Raw genomic sequence first — 25520 nt, forward strand, 5'->3', positions numbered from 1 at the left:
TCACCTACTAATGTTGACTTTTAAAATAGGAATGATTAAGGGGGGGCAATTTAGCTTTGTGAGATTTGACTGACCTAAAGAAAAAGTGAGCAGTCTACAAAGACGATGACTCTTAGTCATTAATCAGAAGTCATCTATAACTTACACAGCAGAAGGTTGGAATTATTGGTATTCTAGATCTATGGTAAGATTCCTTCTACCATAATGATCATAAAAATAATGATGAGATTGGTGACGATAATAGGTAATATCTATTTACAACTTACTCCATGACAAGAATTTTTGCATATACTCTCAATTACTACTCATCATAGCAAGGGTTATAAGTATTTATTACTCCACTTGACAGATTCGGAAATTGAGTCTCAATGACTATAATTTGTTGACATGGGGCTTCCAGCATCTAGCTCACTGTCCTACAGAGAAAATGTACCTGGAAAGAAGCCATATGGTGTAAAAGCTGAGACCTTGAGAGAAAGGCAGAATATAAATGGAATCATTTAAGCACCTGGAACCAACCATGTGTAAAGCTAGCTCTCCCTCTTAATCACCTCTATTTCATAGGCCAATGTCATTCCTTTGTGGCTTAAGTTGGTTTGACTCAGTGTTCTGCACCATATTTTCAAATGAGGCTGAGTACAAATGTTGGACATTCACAACCATCTTGTGATGTATACCTCACAGATGATAACATTTGTCCTTCGCTGGTTAAGTTTAGATCTTTAAGGATCTAAACTGCTGTAAGGACCCTGGAATCTTGGGCTTTCCTTAAAACACAATTCAATGAAGCACAGATCTCTTACATAGTTTAGTGGTATTAATACCCCACAATCCTTGACTCTATATATTAGTGCACTGTCGTAAGACATTTCAGACTGGCTCAAACCTAAGGTACATCCAGCCTAGGCTGCATTCTGAGAGTGGCACCAAAGCTGATTTGTAGCCAAAGGTAAGTTTCCCACTATATTAATACTCAGAGGTTAGGGTATACCAACTTCTCACTAAAAGCTGATTATGGAACTTATTATTTGAAACTGTATCTAGGTCAGTGTCTGACAAAATTCCTTTTACAAAAGAGTACTTTGTGAGATAAGACAGGGCAGGACTGTCTATCTTGAGTCCTCGTCAATCTACCTAATCTCTCACATAGTAGCTAGCACCTTGTAGGGATATAATAAATACTGAATGGATAATGTGTGATTTCATGGGGATTTTTAAGAGAAAAGAGTCTGTAAGTAATTGTACTTATTGGTCACTGCTGAAGAAGGCCTGGCCAAGGTGAGTGAGGACTGTATCTGGGTAGTGCTTTGTTAGTGGTCTGACTGCAAACTGTGAATCTCTACTATGATGGATATAATATAAGATATATCTTAAATTGTATGGGATTAGACACTTGTTCCCCTTATAATCTCAGAAGAAACATGGAATCAAACAGCTTTTTTTTTACGGGTGTGGTATTTACAGAGAGGGGACAGATGTTAGAGGAAAATGTATTGCCAGCCACTCTTTTTCTAAAGAATGAGACTCTTACTGGTGGTGTCAAGGAGACATTGCACTCTATTGGACTTACCTGTCAATGACTTTTAAATTAGTTCCTTAAGATATGTTAGCAAAATGATACAATACTGTTCATTGATGAAAATGGAGAATATTTTCCTCTTCATTCAATTACCCATTCTTGACAGCGTTAGATGGATTTTTTTTTTTTTTTCTTTTCTGCCTTCATTGACTTTTCTGGGCAGGGATGTATGTGTGTCCTGTAGAAAGTTCCCTTTCTCAGACAGTGGTACCTGACAGATTCATGCCTTTCTCTCTTGAAACATTTCATAAAACAGCAGTTTGGGAGATGATACTCACTTTTCCCTCCTCCCCCCCCCCTTGGAAAATGGGGTCAACTTCTTCCCAAAGATAAATAAATGTCTTGAGCTCAGATTATCATAATCCTTTTGATAGACAATGATGTCAAAGCAACATACAAAGTCCCCAGAAACTACTGTGAAGAACATGGGAAAGAATTTTTCCCTATATAGAATAGAATATATTCCCTAGAGGTTGAGGTTAACAAGACATGTAACAAGCCATGTTTATAAGACATGAAAGACTAAGCATTATAGTACTTAGGACCCATGTATTAACCAAGAAATTGAGTCCATGAGCTAATCAATCAGTGAGAAACTGTTCCCTTATGTAATCTTAATTCCCTGTATTTATATGGGATGAACCAAAAACATATTTTCCATATTTATCTTCTTATTTATCCCCTGCCCTTAACCTATTCTCTACTGCACCTGGTAAAGGATGAGCACTCACCCTGCTAGCTTAATGTCATAACCTCCCAAATCAGTTGTCTTTCATCAGGATCAGTCAATGAGAGCCCGTGATGACAGTTTGGAAGGCATGAAGGAGGCCTACACCTCAGTGTTCATGTCCCTTTCTCTCTGTCTCACGTGGCAAACTGGTAAACAATGTTTTTTTCATGAGTCCCCCTTCCATTACACAGGCTAGTCATGTTTCTAGTTACCCCCAGGAAAGCTGCCAGCCCCTAGATTCCAGTAGTGCACCTCTTGAATTTGTTCCTTCACGGTATGATGGTGACTTCCCACTGTTGCTCATCCTGGAATGCTTCACCATCCTGTTGCCTTCTCTGCTCCTCCATTACCCATGCAACCAACTCCTTTCACTATATTCCTTCTGTTGGAGACACTTAGAGAGGTTTCCCTTCTTTTCAGTTGAATACCAACTAACAAATTTAATTCCATTTTATGCATTTTTAAGACAACTTGTGAATATCCATTTTAGAAACCTGGGGGGAAAACTTGTCATTGTCTACAACAGAATGAGGTAATATTTAAATACAGTAAAACAGGGCAAGACATAAGATCTATCTTCAGAATCTTCCCCACTTATTTCTGAAGTACATTTCCTAATGACACATGAAGAAAGAAGCATTATTCAACTGAATAGAAGAGGAAAACTTTAATTCAATGTACTACATGGGGACTATCTCCTCTTTTTCCAAGGAAAAACTATACACAGTAACCAGTTTAGACTGGAACCCATGAAATATATATAAATGGCACAAACTTCTGATTGGACAGTAAGAAAACCAGGTTTTGGTGCTCACAGTATTTTCCAATCTGAGATACATTGTCCTGGATGGGTTATGGACAATGTTTACCTCATATCTCTGCTATATTTTTTTCTTCTTTTTAAGATTTTATTTACTTTAGAAAGAAAGAGAGAGAGGAAAGGGACAAAGGGAGGTGGAAAGAACCTCAATCAGATTCTGCCTGAACATACAGCCCAATGTGGAACTCGACCTCATGACCCTGAGATCATGAGATGAACTGAAAACACAAGTCAAATGTTTAACCAACAGATCCATTCAGGTGTCCCTTCCCTTGTATACTCCTAACACAAAATAGTAAGACCCCATATATGCAAAAAGAGACTAGAATTTTAAATACATATGCACCAACTGTGTGGTCTTTCTCATTGCTCAGTCAAGCTGAGGTGAGTAGGGCATACCTGTGGGCCAAGAAAACCTCAGTGCAGGAGAAATCATCCAGTCATCAATCCAATCAATTCTGCAAATAGTCCCTAGAGCTGGTGAAAGAATATGCCAACCACTATTTTCTAAAGGTTGATTCAGGAACTTTGGATAATAAAGATAGCCAAACATGCTCTTTAAAGTTGTAAAAATGAGGGAGTGCCTGGGTGGTTCAGTCATTAAGCATCCACCTTCGGCTCAGGTCATGATCTCAGGGCCCTGGCTTTGAGCCCCGCCTGAGGCTCCCTGCTCAGCAGGAAGCCTGCTCTCCCTCTCCCACTCCACTTGCTTATGTTCCCAATCTCTCTCTCTTTAAAAAAATGAAAAAATAAAGTTATAAAAATGAGAAGCAACATTATTCAAAGAAAGACACTGTGTTGACAAATCTCAAGAATAGTATTTTCCTTGTCTCATTAGTATACTTCTGTCCCAACTAACCTTTGTCTTTTTTTTTAGGTCGTAGTCTTATTACTGGACAAACATATCATATGTATTCTTATGGGGCTTGCAATTATGGCATTTTCCTTCTTTCTTTCTTTCTTCAAATCTCTGGGGTTAGCTTCCTTACCAGTTAGGATCCTTTGAAAGGTAGCAGATTTTAAAACAACAAAATCTAGGCCTACACTCTAGATTCACAAACCACAGTGTAAAAATCAATTCCAACAACTTTTATCCATCCACATAAAAAGGACAAGAGTCTATCAACTTAGTCCTATATGTGTTTTTATTCTTTCCTTTTTTTCTATTTTATTTAAGTTCAATTTAGTTAATATATACTGTATTATAAGTTTCAGGAGTAGAATTTAGTGATTCATCAGTTGCATATACACCAGTGCTCATTACATCAAGTGCCCTCCTTAATGCACATCACCCAATTACCTCATTCCCCACTTACCTCCCCTCCAGCAACCCTCAGTTTGTTTCCTAAAGTTAAAAGTCTCTTATGGTTTGTTTCCCTCTCTGTTTTTCTTATTTAAATTTTCTTACCTTCCCCTATGTTCATCTGTTTTATTTCTTAAATTCCACATAGGAGTGAAATCATATGGTATTTGTCTTTCTCTAACTGACTTATTTTGCTTAGCATAATACGCTCTAGTTCCATCCACGTTGTTGCAAATGTAAAGATTTCATTTTTGATGGCTGAGTAATATTCTATTATATATATTATACATATATATAATAGTGATATATATATGTATATATATATATATATATATATATATAATATCACATTTTCCTTATCCATTCATTTGTTGATGGACATCTAGACCCTCTTCATATTTTGGTTATCGTGGACATTATTCCTATAAACATTGGGGTTCATGCACCCCTTTGAACCATTTGAACATGGAGGTAAAAATGATCACTAAGACACTAGCTAATAGGATCCAACAGTACACTAAAAGGATTATTCACCAGGGCTGCAGAGGTGATTCAAAATCCACAAACCAATCAATGTGATACACCATACTAATAGGAGAAAAGACAAGAACCATATGATTATCTCAATAGATACAGAAAAAGCATTTTACAAAATATAGCATCCTTTCTTGATAAAAACTCTCAACAAAGTAGAGATACCTGGAACATACTTCAACATCATAAAGACTGACAGTGAATATCACCCTCAGTGGGGAAAAACTGAGAGCTTTTCCTCTATAGGGAGGAACATGACAGGGATGTCCACTCACCACTATTGCCCAACATAGTACTGGAAGAGTTACCCTCAGCAATCTATAACAACAAAACAATAAAAGGCATCCAAATTGGCAGAGAAGAAATCAAACTTTTACTCTTCACAGAGGATGTGTTACTCTGTGTAGAAAACCCAAGAGACTCCACCAAAAAATTGCTAGAACTAGTACAAGAACTCAGCAAAATGGCAGGGTATCAAAAACAATGCAAAGAAGTCAGGGGCATTTCTATACACTAACACTGAAACAGAAGAAAAAGAAATCAAGAAATTGATCCCATTTACAATTGCACCAAAAACCATAAGACACCTAGGAATAAACCTAACCAAAGAGGTTAAGGATCTGTACTCTGAAAACTATAGAATACTTATGAAAGAAATTGAGGAAGACACAAAGAAATGGAAAAACTTTCATGCTCATGGATTTTTTTTTGAAAGAGCAAATATTGTTAAAATGTCTGTTCTACCCAAAGCAATCTACACATTCAATGCAATCCCTATCAAAATACCATCAGCATTTTTCACAGAGCCTAGAACAAATAATCCTAAAATTTCTATAGAACCAGAAAAGACCCCAAATAGCCAAAGTAATTTTGAAAAGAAAACCAAAGCTGGAGGCATCATAATTTCAGACTTCAAGCTATTTTTCAAAGCTGTAATCATCAAGATCGTATGGTACTAGCACTAAAAGAGATACACAGATCAACAGAACAGAACAGAGAGCCCAGAAATGGACCCTCAACTCTATGATCAACTAATCTTTGACAAAGGAGAAAAGAATATCCAATGGAAAAAAAGACTGTCTCCTCAACAAATGGTGTTGGGAAAATTAGACAGCAACATACAGAAGAATTAAACTAATACACTTTCTTACATTATACACAAAAATAAACTCAAAATGTTTATTTTGAGGATGAAAACCTAAATGTGAGGCAGGAATCCATCAAAATCCTAGTGGAGAACATAGGCAGCAATCATAAGTGCTTTTAAAAGTGAGGTTAGTCGTCTGCCATTTTAGTGCATTATCATGTATTATTTCCTCAGTCTTTAGCATCTAAGGAATGTTTTAAAAATATGTTAACATCTGTGACAGAGACACATCACCTCACCTGTACCATTTCAGTGGACATCAGCCTGACATCCCACTCCCAGAACCTGCTTTTCTTTGCCTGTGGGTTTTTTCTTGACACTACAACCTGCCAGACCAGACCAACAGGAAATTCATGGCCCTCTGGAGCAATCCTGAACCAACACACATCCTTCATGGGTGACATTTATCTGAGGAATATATGAACTGTCACTAGTGGGATATGAACATTGCCTGTGGTACCACTTTGCTTCGTAATGCAGCCTTTGTTGTCTGCCTTCAATGCCTCTATGTCACTACTCACTCTCTTCAGTGTTCTCTTCACTGCTCAAACTGTGTGCACTCAAACCTTCATCTCAGAGGCTGTTTCTAGGGGAGTCCACATTGGAACAAAATCAAATTATTTCTCAGTCCTCTAGGGGAACTTTGGTCAAGGTGAATCAGCCCTGTGGGTATAATCTAGGGCAGAACCAAGTGAGAAGATGCTGCTTCTGATGAAGTTGCAGCGATTAATGGAGAAAGGAACTGCAGCTACACTCACCTTTTTGTGCTCAGCTTTACACTTTCAGCTTGTCTGGTTTATCTAATCAGGGCATCTTTGGGCACAAAAGCATAGAAAAGTTCCACAATGAAAATTCTGATGACATGGTGCCCAGAAATTGGAGGCCACAGATATCCCACCATTGTAATTATAATCGGCCATGCTCACTTACTGATCAGCTTTGCTTTTTCATTTGTTAGTTTGCCATTTAAGATGTCAGCGAATTATTAAAAGATTATATCCTTTCCCAACAATTATAATGACGCTATTTTTGTTTTTCTGACTATAAAGAACTAAAATAAAAATTAGATGCAAATTAGTGCCAATGTAGTTTACTTTTTAGAATCTCAAGTACTGAACTGTGAAATGGTTGTGATAAAAGTCTATTTATTCTTTCTGACTCATGGCATCAGGTGGCTGTTTTGTGGAGTAAATATGTTATCTTTCCAAATACAGCTTTGCAACTGGTTTTAATAGACTTTACACAAAGTGTACTGGATTCCAAAGAATAAGGGTAGTGTGTGTGTGTGTGTGTGTGTGTGTGTGTGTGTGTGTGTGTGTGTGTGAAGACTGTACTTCCATTGTTTGTTAGCCTCTAAACTTTTCCATTACTTACTAGTGATGGGGTTCAGGGCAGGCTGCCCCAGCATATGCCACTTTGACATATTGATCACTTTGAATTAAAGTTCAATAGCCAGTACAATGATACCCTGACAACCCTCTCTGTCCCCCTGAAAAAAGGAAATGAATCTCCTGTGTGAAAAGTACCCTCTGGGGTGCCTGGGTGGTTTAGTGGGTTAAGCCTCTGCCTTTGGCTCAGGTCATGATCTCAGGGTCCTGGGATGGAGCCCTGCATCAGGCTCTCTGCTCAGCGGGGAGCCTGCTTCCCCCTCTCTCTCTGCCTGCCTCTGCTCTGTGTATTGTGATCTGTCTGTCAAATAAATAAAGTCTTTAAAAAAAAAAAAAAGAAAGAAAGAAAAGTACCCTCCCAGAACCAGAAGATAGATATCTTCAGCATCAGAGAAAGGGTATTGAGGGCTGAGAAAACTATGTAAACAAACTCTGCTTACTTTCTCACCTATTAGTACCCAAACCTGGGTTTCTTTGTCTTGTCAGTTCTTCACAAATTTATTGTTCCTTTGTCTAGGACTTACAAAAGATGCCTGTTTCAGTCCTTTGTTTGAGTCTCATTTTTTCTATGGGGCACCTGTACCCATAGAAAATATATTAAAATATATAAATATATTTTAATAAATATATTAAAAATATATTAAATATTTGTTTTTCTCCTGTAAATATGTTAATATAATTATTAGACTGGGCAAAAGAACCAAGAGAGGTGGTGGGAAATTTTCCCTCCCAGACACCATCTTCTTTACAGCACAGGCCATTACACAGTACAAAGAGTAAACTACCATAACAAATAGTTATTTCTTGTGGAGAGTTACTTTCCTTTTGAGTTCAGATTGCAAGTTAGATTAAGACAAATGAAAAGAAACAAATGTTAGCTCATTGAGAGAAAAATTAATAATCTATTTCCATTGTTTTTGGCAAATCAAAAGCAAGACATGAATTAAGACAACATTCTTTGAAAAAAATCATGAAGATGGTAAATTGGGGTTGCCATTGTTCTGTTATTTGCTTGTTGTTTTTGTTTCTGTTTTTTGTCTGAAATACTCATTGGTTAAAGACGGAAACTGCTTCATTTCTACAAAAGAATGTCATGAACTTTTAAGACAAGTGCTGTCACACTTTTTGTGAACTATCAAAGTCAAAAAGGATATTATTATGAAAGAAAAAGAAAGACAACCAGAGAACTTTAAAGGCATTTAGCTGTTCTGCTGTCCTCTTTTAGTGTTTTTATATGCTCAGTGATATAAAAGAAGCAGAAGCATGGAGCCTGGGGTGAAACAAGAAAACAGTCACATTATAATAACAAGGTGAAGAGGCAAAGATTCCACTGTCACAGAGAACCTCACATTGCTTAATTTCAATTTAAGGGGTTACTTAAATGCATGGCTTTATGGAAATTTAATGATATGTTATGGTTCATCTGAACTTGTCAGATGGCCCCAAGCTGCGATAATCAACTTTTCAATGTCAGATTCATTTACTCCTCGAAGAATCCTGAAATAGCCATTCTCTCCCCATGACTTTCCCCAGGAATTGGCAGCAATCTGTAGGGAAAAAAAAGAAAATAAGAAAAGCTGAGTAGCATAGTTGGATATTTAATTCTGACTGTAAAAAACACAGGGAACTCACGTGTAGCTTTAGATGCTTTTAATTTATATAGATCATAACTTTAAGTGCCTAAATATTTTCTAAATAGGAATAAAAGTCATATTATTTATCAATTACATTAATATGTATGCATACTCAAGTTCACAATAACCAGAATTTGTATAAAACCTCTCTGTTCCCAACCATACAATGGAAATATGGGGGTCTCTGGGTAGCCCAGTCATTAAGCATCTGCCTTTGGCTCAGTTCCTGATCCCAGAGTCCTGGGATCTAGCCCCACATCAGGCTCCCTGCTCAGTGGAAAGTCTGCTTCTCCCTCTCCCACTGCCCCTGCTTGTTTTGCCTCTCTTACTGTCTCTCTTTCTGTCTCTCTTTCAAATAAATAAATATTTGATTTTCAAATAAATATTTTCAAATAAATTCAAATTCTCAAATAAATAAATAAAATATTTTTTTGTAAATGGCTGTATATTTGTGAGAGTTTGAAATACCACATCAAAAGATGATACACAATTTGCAATTATAGGGTCTCCCATATGACTTTCTCTGTGCTAGGCACCAGAGGAACACAGATAGATAATATCCATGTTCCTCTGTTCAGGGATGTAACAGAGGAAATCCACTGTTCAGAGAGACAATGATCTAATGAAGGACAAAAAACATAAGCCAAGGACTAAGGTAAAACTATGCATGGGGAGCTACTGAAGACAGTTGAGAGGCATCTCATGGTTCAGGGAAGTTATCATGGAAGAGGTGCCACATAGGGTGCATATTAAAGCCTGGGAATAAATTAACCAGATAAAAACAGGAGGAAAAGAAATTCAGGTAAAGGAAAACAGTAAAAGCATAAACAGCAAAGGATGAAGCAGCATGAAACACTGAAATGAAGCAATGAAATTATAATAATTAGATCATAAAACAGAGACAGGTTGGTAGGTTATGAGGCTGAAAGGAAGTTAAGGAAATACATACTGAGAAAATAATGGTGAAAATGATGACAAGTTCTTGAGTCCAGCAGGAGAGCAGGGTGGACAAATTTATATTTTGATTACATTACTCTGTGTGAACTGAAAAGGATGGATTTAAGAGGGTAAACACAAGATTCAAGGAGGCTAGCTAGTAAATTTGTAATAATTGAGTCAGATGTCTTAATGGGGACAGGGAAACTAGGGAAAGTATTTGAGAAATATCCAGAATAAATTCAGTAAGAATTAAACATTTTCTATTTTATTTTTAATGTAATTTTATTTATTTACTTATTTAATTTAATTTTACCTTTTCAGTGTTCCAAGATTCATTGTTTATGCACCCCACCCAATGCCCCATGCAATATGTGCCCTCCTTAATACCCATCAGGCTCACCCATCCCCCCACTCTCCTCCCTTCCAAAACCCTCTGTTTGTTTCTCAGAGTCCAGTCTCTCATGCTTCGTCTCCTCCTCTAATTTCCCCCAATTCACTTTTCCTTTCCTTCTCCTAATGTCCTCTATGTTATTCCTTATGCTCCACAAGTAAGTGAAACCATATGATAATTGACTTTCTCTGCTTGACTTATTTCACTCAGCATAATCTCCTCCAGTCCTGTCCATGTTGATACAAGAGTTGGGGATTCATTCTTTCTGATGGCTGTGTAATATTCTATTGTATATATGGACCATATCTTCTTTATCCATTTGTCTGTTGAAGGGCATCTTGGCTCTTTCCACAGTTTGGTGATTGTGGCCATTGCTGCTGTGAACACTGGGGTACATATGGCCCGTCTTTCCACTACGTCTATATCTTTGGGGCAAATACCCAGTATTCGCCCCAAAAAACTATTTCTATTTTTAATTTCTTAAGGAATCTCCACACTGTTTTCCAAAGTGGCTATACCAACTTGCATTCCCTCCAACAGTGTAAGAGGGTTCCCTTTCTCCACATCCTCTCCAACATTTGTTGTTTCCTGTCTTGTTAATTTTGGCCATTCTAACTCGTGTAAGGTAGTATCTCAATGTGGTTTTGATTTGAATCTCCCTGATGGCTAATGATGATGAACATTTTTTCATGTCTGCTAGCCATTTGTATGTCTTCTTTGGAGAAGTGTCTGTTCATGTCTTCTACCCATTTTTTGACGTGATTATCTGTTTTTTGAGTGTTGAGTTTGAGGAGTTCTGTATAGATCTTTGATATCAGCCCTTTGTCTGTAGTGTCATTTGCAAATACCTCCTCCCATTCCATGGGTTGCCTCTTTGTTTTGTTGACTATTTCCTTTGCTGTGTTGAAGCTTTTGATCTTGATGAAGTCCCAAAAGTTCATTTTTGCTTTTGTTTCCTTTGCCTTTGGAGACATGTCTTGAAATAAGTTGCTGTGGCCAGTGTCAAAGAGGTTACTGCCTCTGTTCTCCTCTAGGATTTTTTTTTTAAATTTATTTATTTGACACAGAGAGAGAGAGATCACAAGTAGGCAGAGAGACAGGCAGAGAGAGGGGGAAGCAGGCTCCCCGCCGAGCAGAGAGCCTGATGCGGGGCTCGATCCCAAGACCCTGGGATCATGACCCGAGCCGAAGGCAGAGGCTAAACCCACTGAGCCACCCAGGCGCCCCCTCCTCTAGGATTTTAATAGATTCCTGCCTCAAGTTGAGGTCATTTACCCATTTTGAGTTTATCTCTGTGTATGGTATAAGCGAATGGTCAAGTTTCATTCTTCTATACATAGCTGTCCAATTTTCCCAGCACCATTTATTGAAGAGACTGTCTTTTTTCTACTGTATATTTTTCCTGCTTTGTCGAAAACTATTTGACCATAGAGTTGCAGGTCCATATCTGGACTCTCTACTCTGTTCCACTGGTCTATGTGCCTGTTTTTGTGCCAGTACCATGCTGTCTTGGTGATCACAGCTTTGTAGTAAAACTTGAAATCAGGCAACACGATGCCCCCAGTTTTGTTTTTCTTTTTCAACATTTCCTTAGCATTATGAGTTTTCTGTAGTTCCTTGAGCACAGATCCTTTACCTCTTTGATTAGGTTTATTTCAAGGTATCTTATGGTTCTTGGTACTATAGTAAATGAAATTGATTCTCTAATTTCCCTTTCTATATTTTAGTGAGTTAGTGTATAAGAAAGCAACTGATTTCTGTGCATTGATTTTGTATCCTGCTACATTACTGAATTGTTGTATGAGTTCTAGTAGTTTGGGGGGTGGAGTCTTTTGGGTTTTCCATATAAAGTATCATGTCATCTGCAAAAAGAGAGAGTTTGACTTCTTCTTTGCCAATTTGAATTTTATTTCTTTTCGTTGTCTGATTGCTGTTGCTAGGACTTCTAGTACTATGTTGAACAACAGTGGTGAGAGTGAGCATCCTTGTCATGTTCCTGATCTCAAAGAGAAGGCTGTAAGCTTTTCCCATTTAGAAATATATTCGCTGTGGGTTTTTCATAGATAGATTTTAGAAGATTTAATCAGGGATGTGCACTGCATTTTGTCAAATACTTTTTCTGCATCAGTTGAGAGGACCGTGTGGTTCTTCTCTCTTCTCTTATTGATTTTTGTTCTATCATATTGATTGATTTGTGAATGTTGAACCAACCTTGCTTCCCAGGGATGAATCCCACCTGGTCATGGTGGATAATCTTTTTAATGTACTGTTGGATCCTATTAGCTAGGATCTTGTTGAGAATCTTGGCATTCATATTCATCAGGGATATTGGTCTGAAATTCTCCTTTTTGATGGGGTCTTTGTATGGTTTGGGGATCAGCATAATGCTGGCTTCATAGAAATGGAGTTATTTTTAATTTTAAAATATGAGGATGGTTAGAAAGTTAGACTAGATTCAGAATGTCCCCTGGGGTTTAGAGCTTGAGTGAATAAGTCTTTGAGGAGTGGGTAGCAAAAATATTAATGGAGTACATAAGAATATCATGAATGCCAGAAAGGAGCTAGTTGACCACAAGTAAATGTAACAGAAACAGCCTTGAGGGATATATAACCAGACATGAAATTGCTAAATCAACAGTAGTTCTATTTTTAATTTCCTGAGGAGTCTCCATACTGTTTTCCACAGTGGGTGCAACAGTTTGCATTCACACCAGCAGTGCACTAGGATCCCTTTTCTCTACATCCTCACCAACACTTGTTTTCTCCTGCCTTTTTGACATTAGCCATGCAAACAGATGTGAATTAATATTTCACTGTGGTTTTGATTTACATTTCCCTGATGGTTAATAATATTAAGTACATTTTCATGTAACTATTGGCCATTTGTATTATTTTCAGGGGAGGGGCGATGTCTATTCATGGCAATTGCCCATTTTTAAATAGGATTATATGTGGTTTTTGCTATTGAGCTGCATGGATTCCTTATATATTTTGGATTTTAATCCCTTATCAGATAGATGGTTTGTAAATATTTTCTCCCCTTCTGGTGGTTGCCTTTTTATTTTGCTGATTATTTTGCTAGGCAGAAGCCTTTTAGTGTGGTGTAGTTCCACTTGTTGATTTTTGCTTTTGTCTTTGCATTTTTAGTGTCATACCCAAATAATATTTGCAAAGATCAATGTCGAGGAGATTTTGTCCTATGTTTTCTTCCTGTATCTTTGCAATTTCTAGGCTTACATTTAAGTCTTTAATCCATTTTGACTTAATTTTTTGTGACTGGTGTAAGAAAGAAAACCAATTCCATTCTTCTGCATATGGTTGAACAGTTTTCTCAACACCAGTTATTGAAAAGACTATCCTTTCTCCACTGCTTCTTCTTGGCTCCTTTGTCAAATATTAGTTGATTACATATAAGTGGGTTTACTTCTGGGCTTTTGATCCTGTTCTATTCATCTGTGTGTCTATTTTTTTTTAATTTTTATTCATTTGACAGAGAGAGAGAGAGATCACAGGTAGGCAGAGAGGCAGGCAGAGAGAGAGGGAAGCAGGCTCACGGCTGAGCAGAGAGCCCAATGTGGGGCTCAATCCCAGGACCCTGAGATCATGACCTGAGCCGAAGGCAGAGGCTTAACCCACTGAGCCACCCAGGTGCCCCTGTATGTCTATTTTTATACCAGTAATGTTGTTCTGATTATTATAACTTTGTAATAAAATTTGAAATCAGGAATTGTGATGTCTCTAGATTTGTTCTTTCTTAGGATTACTTTGGCTGCTCAGGGTCTCTTGTGTCTCTACACAAATTTTAGGATATTTTTCACTTTTGTGAAAATTGCCATTGGAATTTTGATAGGGAATGTATCAAATTTATAGATGGTTTTGGGTAGTACAGACATTTTTCTGATCCATGAACATGGGATATCACTCCATTTATTTGTGTCTTCTTCAATTTCTTTTATCAATTTCTTCTAATTTTTATTATATGAACCTTTCACATCCTTGGTTACATTTATGCTATGTACACATTTTTTATTGTATTATAAATGGATTATTTTTTTCAAATGGTTTACCATTAATGTATAGAAATGCAACTTATTGGAACTGGGTGGTTCAGTCCGTTAAGCATCCAACTCTTGATTTCAGCTCAGGTCATGATCTCAGCTCAGTTCATGTTGTGAGATTGAGCTCCACACTGGGCATGGAACTTGCTTAGGGTTCTCTCTCTCTCCCTCTTTCTCTGAGCCTCCTCTTCCCATCCCCCTGCTCATGCCCACACTCGAAAGAAAGAGGAAGAAAGAAAGAAAGAAAGAAATAAATAAACTAACTGAATTTTGTGGTTGATTTTATCTTGCCACTTTGTTATTCATTCTAATAGATTTTTGGTGGAGTCTTAAGGTATATATATATATATATATATATATATATATATATAAAATCACATCATCTGCAAACAGAGACAGTTTACTTCTTCCATTCTAATTTGGATGCCTTTTGTTTCTTTCTCTTGTCTAATTGCTCTAGGACTTCCAGTACTATGAGGAGGCACCCTTATTTTATTCCTGATCTCAGAGGCATATCTTTCAGTCTTTCACTGATATATGGAATATGATGTTTACTCTTTGTCATATATTACCTTTATTATCCTGAGGCATACTCCTTATAAACTCAATTTTTTAAGAGTTCTTAACCATTAAGAGATGTTGAATTTTGTCAAATGCTTTTCCTCTATCTATTGAAATGATCATATAATTTTTATGTCTCATTGTATTAATGCAGTTGCCTATGTTGCCAGGCATAAATCCTTTTGGTCATGATTATGACCATTTTTTTAAAGATTTTATTTATTCATTTGACAGAGATCACAAGTAGGCAGAGAGGCAGGCAGAGAGAGAGGGAGAAGCAGGCTCCCCGCCGAGCAGAGAGCCCGATGCGGGGCTTGATCCCAGGACCCTGAGATCATGACCTAAGCCGAAGGCAGTGGCTTAACCCACTGAGCCACCCAGGCGCCCCAATTATGACCATTTTAGTGTACAGTTGAATTCAGTTTGCTAGGTTTTTTTTGGAAAATTTTGAATCTTTATTCATTGGGGATTTTTCTTTTCTTCTAATGTCCTTTTCTGGTTTTGATATCAGGATAATGCCAGGCTTTGAAATATGCATTTGGGAGTGTTCCCTCCTCTTCAAATTTTTGGAAAGGTTTGAGAAGGATTTGGTGTCAATTTTTTAATGTTTTGATTGAGATTCCATTTAATTAACATACAGTGTAATATTAGTTTCAGGTGTAAAATAGAGTGATTCAACAATTTCATAGAAAAGCCGGTGTTCATCACAAAAGTGCACTCCTTAATCCCCATTACCTATTTCATCCATCTTCCCACCCACTCCCCTTCTGATAGCCATGAGTTTGCTCTCTATAGTTAAGAGTCTGTTTCTTGGTTTGTCTCCTTCTTTCTTTTTATTTCCCCTTTGCTCATTTGTTTTGTTTCTTAAATTCCACACATGAATGAAATGGTATTTTTCTTTCTCTGAATGACTTATTTCACTTAGCACAATACTCTCTAGCTCCATCCATATCATTGCAAATGGCAAGATTTTTCTTTTTTATTGCTGAATAATAAGGTATTTTATACACACACACACACACACACACACACACACACACACACACACACCATGTCTTCTTTATCCATGCATCAGTCTATGGACACTTGGACTGTTTCCATAATTTGGCAACTGTAGGTAATGCTGCTATAAACATTGGGTTGCATGTATCCCTCTGCATTAGTATTTTTTTGTACTCTTTTGGTAAAAACCTTGCAATGTAATTGCTGGATCATAGGGTAGTTTTATTTTTAACTTTTTGAGGAAACTTTACACTGTTTTCCAGAGTGGCAGGACAAGTTTTCATTCCCACCAACAGTACAAGAGGGTCCCTTTCTCCACAACCTCACTAAGACCTGTTTTTTCTTGTGTTGCTGATTTTATCCATTCCTACAAGTGTGAGGTGATATTTCATTGTAGTTTTGATTTGCATTTCCCCGATGATGAGTGATGATGAGCATCTTTACATGTGTCTGTTGACCATCTGCATGCCTTCTTTGGAAGAATGTCTATTCATGTCTTCCACCCATATTTCAATTGGATTATTCATTTTTGGGGTGTTGAGTTTTTAAGTTCTTTATAATTTTGGACACTAACCCTTTATCAGATATGTCATTTGCAAATATCTTCTCCCATTCCATAGGTTGCCTTTTAGTTATGTTGATTATTTCCTTTGCTATCCAGAAGCTTTTTATTTTGATGAAGTCCCAAAAGTTTATGTTTGCTTTTGCTTCCCTTCCCTTCCCTTCTAATGCTTATCTAGAAAGAAGTTGCTACAATTGATGTAAAGAGGTGCCTGTGTTCTCTCCGAGTTTTAGGGTTTTAGTCTCATATTTAGTCTTTCATCCATTTTGAATTTATTTTTGTGTGTGGTGTAAGAAACTGGTCTAGTTTCATTCTTCTGCATGTGGCTGTCCAGTTTTCCCAACACCATTTTTTGAAGAGGCCATCTTTTTTCTATTGATTATTCTTTCCTCCTTTGTTGAAGATTAGTTTACCACATAACTGTGGGTTCATTTCTGTGTTTTCTGTTTTGTTCCATTCATCTGTGTGTCTACTTTTGTGCCAGTACCATACTGTTTTGATCCCTACCGCTTATTAGTATAACTTGAAGTCCAGAATTGTTATGTCTCCAGCTTTGCTTTCTTTTTCAAGGTTGCTTTGGCCATTCAGGGTCTTTTATGATTCCATACAAATTTGAGGATTGTTTATTCAAGCTCTGTGAAAAATGCTGGTGGTATTTTGGTAGGGATTGCATTAAATGTGTAGATTGTTTTGGGTAGTATAGGCATTTTAACACTATTTATTCTTCTAACCCATGAGCAGGGAATGTTTTTCCATTTCTTTTTGTGATCTTCAATTTCTTTCATTAGTTTTTTATAGTTTCCAAAGTACAGATCTTTCCCCTGTTTGGATAGGTTTATTCCTGGTTATCTTACTGTTTTTTAGTACAATTGTAAATGAGATTGATTCCTTAATTTTTCTTCCTACTGCTTCATTATTGGTGTATAGAAATGCAACAGGTGGGGCGCCTGGGTGGCTCAGTGGGTTAAGCCGCTGCCTTCGGCTCAGGTCATGATCTCAGGGTCCTGGGATCGAGCCCCGCATCGGGCTATCTGCTCAGCAGGGAGCCTGCTTCCTCCTCTCTCTCTGCCTGCCTCTCTGCCTGCTTGTGATCTCTCTCTGTCAAATAAATAAATAAAATCTTTAAAAAAAAAAAAAAAAAGAAATGCAACAGGTTTGCATACACTGATTTTGTATCCTGAAACTTCCTGAATTTGTTTATCATTTCTAGCAGTTTTTTGGTGGAGTCTTTCATATAAACTAGCAAAACTGAAACAGGAAGAAATAGAAAATTTGAACAGACCAAAAACCAGCAAAGAAATTGAATCAGTTATCAAATAACTCTTGACAAACAAAAATCCAGGGCCAGATGGCTTCACAGGCAAATTCTACCAAACATTTAAAGAAGAGTTAATACTTATCCTTCTCAAACTATTCCAAAAAAAAAAAAAAAAAAAAAAAAGAATGAAAGAAAGAAAAAGAAAAAAGAAACAGAAGGAAAATTTCCCAATTCATTTTATGAAGCCAACATTACCCTGATACCAAACCAGATAAAGACCACTAAAAAGGAAATTCAGGCCAATATCCCTGTTGAACACAGATGCAAAAATTCTCAATAAAACACTAGAAAACTGAATTCAACAATACATCAAAAAAAAAAATTCCATCATGATTAAGGGAAATTTATTCCTATGTTGCAAGAGTGGTTCACTATTCACAAATCAATGTGATATACTACATTAATAGGAGAAGGATAAGAAACATATGATCCTCTCAATAGATGCAAAAAAAACAATCATTTGACAAAGTATGACATCCATTCTTGATAACAACCCTCAACAAAGCAGGAATAGAGAGAACATACCTCAACCTCATAAGGGCTGTATATGAAAAACCCACAGCTAATATCATTTTTAATGGGGAAAAATTGAGTGCTTTCCCTCTACAATCAGGAACAAGACAGAAGTGTCCACTCTTACCCTGTCATGTAACATAGTACTAGAAGTCTTAGCTTCAGCAATCAGACAACAAAAATAAATAAAATTCATCCAAATCAGCAGGCAAGAAGTCAAACTTTCACTATTTGCAGATTACATGGTACTCTATACAGAGAACCCAAAAGACTGTACCAAAAACTGCTAGAACTGGTGTTAATTTTTATTTAAATATTAGGTAGAATTCAGCAGTAAAACCATTTGGTCTTGTGCTTTGCTTTGTTGGGAGGTTTTTAATACTGATACAATACTTTCACTCCTTATTGGTCTGTTCAGATTTCCTGTTTCTTAATAATTCAGTATTAGTAGGTTGTGTGCTTCCGTGAATTTATCCATTTTTTTCTAGGTTATCCAGTTTGTTGGTATGTAGGTGTTCATAGCAATCTATTACGATCTTTTATATTCATTGTGATGTCTCTTGCATTTCTGATTTTTAGTTATTTCCATCTTCTCTCCTTTTTCATAACCTACCTAATTTGTCAGCTTTGTTTGTCTTTTAAAACACACACACACAACACACACACATACAAATACACACACACCTCTTAGTTTTGTTGATATTTTATATTGATTTTCTGGCCTCCTTTTCATTTACTGCTATTCTGATGTATATTATTTTCTTCCTTCTACTAACTTTAGGTTTAGTTTGTTTTCCTTTTGCTAGCTGACTGAGGTATAAAATTATTTGTGATCACTCCTCTTTCTTAATGTATGTATTTAATGCTGTAACATTTCTTCTTATAACTGTTTTTGCTGCATTCCATAGGTTTTAATATGCTGTCTTTCATTTTTGTTTATTTCAAGATACTTATTAATTTCCCTTTCTAATGCTTCTTTGATCCATTGATTTTTTTTCAGAAATGTGTGTGTGTGTGTGTGTGTGTGTGTGTGTTTTTCCAGAAATAATTTCCACATATCTGTGAATTTTCATTTTCTTCTTGTTGATTGATTTCTAGTTCCATATAATTGTGGCCAGAAAATATACTTGGGGGGTGGCTGAGTGGCTCAGTCAGTTAAGCATCTGCTTTCAGCTCAGGTCATGAACCCAGGGTCCTGGGATTGAGTCCCAAATTGGCCTCCCTGGTAGGTGGGGAGAATGCTTCTCCCTCCCCTACCTGCTCATATTCTCTCTTGTTCTGTCACTATCTTTCTCTCAAATAAATAAAAGTCTTTAAAAAAAAAAAGAGAGAGAGAGAGAGACTTGGTATGATTCCAATCTTACATTTGCTAATGTTTTGTGACTTAATATACGATCCACTCTAGAGAATGTTCTGTATGGGCTTGAGAAGAATGTGCTTTATGTTGTTTTTGTTCAGTATGTGTCTGTTAGGTCCATTTGGTCTAACGTATAGTTAAAATCCAGGGTTTCCTTATTGAATTTCTGTCTTGAGTAATCTGTCCATTGTTCATAGTGGAATACTGAAGTGTTCTGATGTTATTGTATTGTCTATTTCTCTCTTCAGATAGTCAATATTTGCTTAATTTATTTGGGTGCGCCAATGTTGGGTGCATAGCTTATATCATCTTCATGAATTGATCCCCTTTTCATCATAAAGATCCTCTTTTCTCCACAATTTTTTTACTTAAAATCTATTTTGTCTCATATAACAACCCCTGCTCTTCTATGTTTTCCATTGTACGCAATATCTCTCTCCTCTCTTCACTTTGAGCTTATATGTGTCCTTAAAGCTGAAATGAGTCTCTTGTAAGCAGCATATAGTTGGGTCTTGTTTTTTAATCCATTCAGCCACTCTATGCTTTTTGATTAGAGAATTTAGTTATTTACCTTTAAATTATTGATAAGTAAAAGCTTACTAATGCTGTCTTAATAGTCTCTAGCTGTTATGTGGTTCCCTGTTTCTTTGTCATCTTTCTTACGGGTGATGATTTTCCATAGTGGTGTGCTTTAATTCCTTTCATTTTAACTTCTGTGAATCTACTATAGGCTTTTGCTATATACTTATATAGCAAAATATATACTTAATATAATATATATTATGCATACAGCAAAAATTTTCATATATATATGTCTATTTTGTATTGATAACAACTTAACTTTGGTCACATACCAAACTCTATGCTTTTATTCCATATATAATTTATGTATTTGATGTCATAATTTACTTCTTTTTATATTGACTCTTTGCTTTCCTAATCAGTCCTAACATCATAAAGGAACACTTTCAAAACTGTGTCTACAATTCTGACTTCAATTTACCATTTCAAAGATAGAATGGCCTTAAATTATCTAGAAATGAGCCAGAAACAAAGTGTGTTTTAGCAACAATGAACTAAGCTGAATTCCAATTTCTAAACTTTTTATTTGGTTCCAATATTTATACTTTCAAAGATAAGAAGTCAAATAAAGTCATAACTTAAGATGAACTGTCAAAAATAATATTTTTAAATTCTTGTAACTATGATATGTAGTACTATACCTATTCTCTTTTGTGAGTCTGAGAATTATTACTACCCACATTTCATTATTAGACTTTGGTAAAATCAGAAGACTATGTGAACTTTTACAAACAAGTGCAAATTTATGTACTAATGAGAAGTAACCCCAGGAGTCTGCAAAAAAGACAATATTATAAATTATAAAGAGTAGTACTTAGTAAACCAGCCCTAATAAAATATATCTAGAGTATGTGTTTTGTTCATTGATCTTATTCTTCCCACTGTTATTTCTTCTATCCCTTCACCAGTTTTTTGTTGTTTCTTCCAAATGCCTGAATTTTTAAAAATTTAATTATAAGAGAATGGGTAAAAATGTAGGAAAGAAATTTTCTAAAGATTTAAATTTCTAAAGATTTTTAAATCTTCTTTTGAGATGTTTAGCATATTAATAATAAGTGCACAGTTTAGTGAGTTTGTACATGTTTGTGAGGTTCATGCCTATGTAAGCTCCATGTAGTCAAGATAAAAACTACTTCTAGAATTCTAAAAGGACTGGAATGTTCCCTCTCTGTCAATATCTACCTTCCTATCTACCATCAGTTCTTCCTGGAATTGATATTTTTAATAAAGCAGTAATGCATTCTTTTATTCAATAAATAAATGTATATGTTATAGCATATATAACTAATTTGTTATTTTAATTTCTCTGTATTTTTGTATAACTGTACTACAATTTGTTTATCCATTCTTCTTCTGATAAACACAATGAACATAAGTTGTTGTACCATCTATACATTTAATAGTAGAATGAAAAAGTTCTAGTTACTCCATACCCTTACCCATACTTGTTAATATCAATACTTTTAATTTAAGCCAAGCTAGTGAATGTGTGATATTATCTTACTGTGGTTTTAATTGGCATTTGCTGGACAGCTAGTCACATTGAATACCTTTTCGTATGTTGGCTTGACATTTGGAATTCCTCATTTGTGAAGTAAATATTAAAATATGTTGCCTAGTATTATTATTGATGTGTTATTTATTTTTTATTTCTTCCTGTATATTTGTAAGAATTTTATATATTCTACATATGAGTCCTTGCCAGATAGATGATAGACGATAGATAGATAGATAATCTTCTCTCAGTTTGTTTTACCCTTTCTATCACATAATTCTGTCTTCTGACAGTTTTTATTTTAAATTAATCTGATCATTTTTTCTTATACAGTTTATTAATTTTCTGTAAAATTTAAGAAAGCTTTGCTTAATTGATATTATTAACATATTTGCTTTCCAAGTTTTCTTCTAGAGGTTTTATTATTTTGCAATCACACTTCTGTCTATGCTCCACTTCAAATTAGTTTTGTATGTATTTTGTGAGTTAGGGGGTGAAGTTTCAGTTTTGTTTTGTTTTGTTTTGTTTTCCACATGAATAGAAAGTTGCTATATAGCTAAGGCATTGGCAAACTATGGCTCATGAACAAATCTGGTTAGTAATGTTTGGTACAAATCATGAGTTAAGTGTTTTTTGGTTTTATCTTGTTTTGATTTTTTTCCTTAAAGAGTTGTGAAAACAACTAAAACAGAGTATGTAACAGACTTTTTGTGATCTCCAAAATGTAAAATATTTGCTACCTGGCCATTTACAAGAAAAATAAAAACAAAACAAACAAAAAACCCCCTGCTAACCTTGGTCTAAAACTGTTTATTATAAAGGTTCTCCTTTCTCAGTTGAAATTCAGAGGTTTCTTTGTTGTAAAACAAGTGAACATATCCTGTCTTTATATCCAGATTATTTGTGATATCAGTCTATTACTCTATTCTTTTGTTAATAAAATGATTTTTTTCCAGTTGTATTGATATATAGCTGACATCCATCAGTGTATAAATTTAAGATATACAGTATAATGGTTTGACTTACACAGATTGTGAAATGATTACCACAATAAGTTTAGTTAGCATCTATCACCTTATATAGGTGAAATAAAGAGAAAAAGAAAAAAAAGACCAAAAAGTTCCTGATAAGAATGTTTAAAATTTACTTTTTTGACAACATTCATACATATCATACAGCACTGTTGCCTACAGTGTATGTTATATATACTGTAAATTATATCTTTAGTCCTTATTTGTCTTATCACTGAAGTTTGTACCTTTGCCACTTCTCTCCTACTCTCATCGCCCTCAAACCCTTCCTCTATTAATCACAAATCTGATCTCTTTTTCTATGAATTTGGGGGTTTGTTTGTTTCGGTTACTACACATAAGTGAGATCCTATAGTATTTGTTTTTCTTTGTCTGACTTTATTTCACTTAGCATAACGCCCTCAAGGTCCATCCATGTTGTTGGAAATGGCAAGATTTCCTCCTTTTTTCTGGCTGAATAATATCCCATTACACATATATATCACTATTTTTTTTTATCCATTGATTGGTTTATGGACACTTAGTTCCATATCTTAACTATTATAAATAATGCTGCTATGAAAATGAGGGTGCTGATATCTTTTCAAGTTAGTGTTTTCATTTCCTTTGGATATATTCCCAGAAATGGAATTTCTGGATCACATGGTAGTTCTGTTTTTAATGTTTTGAGGATCCTTCATAATGTCCTCTATAGTGGCTGTACCACTTTATAATTCTGCCAACAATGAACAAGGGTTTCCTTTCCTCCATATCCTTCCCAGCATTTATTATCTTTTGTTTTTTTGATGATGACCATTCTAACAAACGTGAAGTGGTATCTCCTTGTGGCCTTGACTTAAATTTCCCTAATGACTAGTGCTATTGAACATTTTTTCATGTACCTGTTGGCCATTTTTAAAGTCTTCCTTGAAGAAAAGTCTGTTCAGATTCTTTGCTCATTCTTTAATCTCATTATTTGTTTTCTTGCTACTGAGCTATAGGAGTTCCTTAAACATTTTGGATATTAAACCTTTATCAGAAAGTTTTCTCAAGATTCAGGTTTCTCATTTCTTTAAAAATATGAGCTTGGAAAATTAATTCTGATGTTATTTTCAACTTTTTTAGTGGAATATATGACTTATGGTTATGTATTACATTTTACTTAGTAATGGAAGTCATCCATTTTTTATTATAATTTACTATATTGTAGGCCTACTTGTAAATAATTTAAAACATTCATATATAATTGTGGCCAAATAAATCTTCTCTGAACTTCTCAGTGCCCTTGCAAAAAATTCTAATCCCCTGACACACAAAAAGTGTATATGCTATAGAGATAGAGAATATTTGCTTTCACTTCTGCCAAAAATATTTTATCTTCACATTCAATGAGAATTAGATGTATAGCCATTTGTCTAGTTAACTGATTTGATCCAAAAGGATAATAAAACTTCTCTTATCTCCCCAAGAGGGCCAAAGAATCAGAGACCAGACAAGGTCCTAAATTAAGCCCATGGTGCCAGGAGTACTGGAACATTATTTCCCTTGGCATTTATATGTTAAAAAGGATTGAGTTCAGCATTTAGAGACATTATCTGTATTTATCTGGCCCTTGGAAAGACATATTTATATTCCTGAGGGTAAGGATAAGAACACAAGACCCTATCCATCCCATCTTAATGGAATTTTTTTTTCTCTCCTTGCGAGAAATAAGGAGGTTGCCTGTCTCCTATACAGATAGTTGGAGAAAATCTACTGTTCTCTGTTTATGAGGTTTATGAGATATCAGGTGCTACCTGTATGAAAAAAGGTTGTTGCCTTTTATCATTGTGAGACTAAAGTGTGAGGACCTATGTGGTGACATGTGGCTGTTGATCTGGATGTGAGCATCAGTTAAGTACTCTTTTCTTCTGACCCAATTCCTTAATTCAAGTGGGATAACATCTCAGACCCTTCATAATTCTTTGCAAAACAGTAGTACTACTTAAAAATTTCATATTTAATTAAACCAAAATATTAATTTTTATGTAAAATGAAAACTATTTTAGTGAATTGACTAATTTTTTCCTGAATGCACACAATGTTATTCACTCCCTCATTCAACAAGTATTGTTGAATATAAGCCATCATCCATAGCAAAAAAATTGTAAGAACACAAAATTGACATATGGGAAAAGTTTAACCATTAATATAGCTGATAACAAAATGTTTTCCTGTTGATTCTCACTTTGAAAAAAAATACTGATTCTTCATTTATAATTTGAAATAAGAGGAATAGAGAAAAACTATTACTATAATATAAATGATTATAATGATTGTTCTGCTGGACAAAATACCATTATTACAAACAATATTACAATGACTTAGGATAGGACTAACACAAATCAGGAAGTAGAGACTCAGATGATTCTAAAATACTAACTTCACAGTAGAAAGTCAGTTGGAAAGAGTTACATACCCAGAATTTTTCTTTCTGTCCTTGTGCTCCTTTTAGTGTGCCCCATCTACAAATAATAAAATAATACTGGCATGGTTAAAAATGTTTGATTTGCACCTTGATAAAATATAAATTATTGTCAGAATTTTATCTTTTTTGT

At 35.5% G+C, this 25520-nt stretch overlaps 1 protein-coding gene across 1 annotated transcript in view; it reads right to left on the minus strand.

Annotated features, from left to right (window-relative positions):
* Positions 1-8913: 8913 nt before the first annotated feature.
* LOC111152354 (tubulointerstitial nephritis antigen) overlaps positions 8914-25520 on the minus strand; it is an 89628-nt gene continuing 73021 nt past the window's right edge. The window contains exons 10-11 of the mRNA XM_022510863.1: positions 25382-25427; positions 8914-9048 (exon numbers count right to left, since the gene is read on the minus strand). Coding sequence (XP_022366571.1) covers positions 8914-9048; positions 25382-25427 — 181 coding nt within the window. The remainder of the gene's footprint in view (positions 9049-25381; positions 25428-25520) is intronic.

The sequence above is a fragment of the Enhydra lutris genome, unplaced genomic scaffold (genome assembly GCF_002288905.1).
Source record: "Enhydra lutris kenyoni isolate GAN:26980312 unplaced genomic scaffold, ASM228890v2 scaffoldscaffold28, whole genome shotgun sequence".
In the NCBI taxonomy this organism is placed as follows: Eukaryota; Metazoa; Chordata; class Mammalia; order Carnivora; family Mustelidae; genus Enhydra; species Enhydra lutris.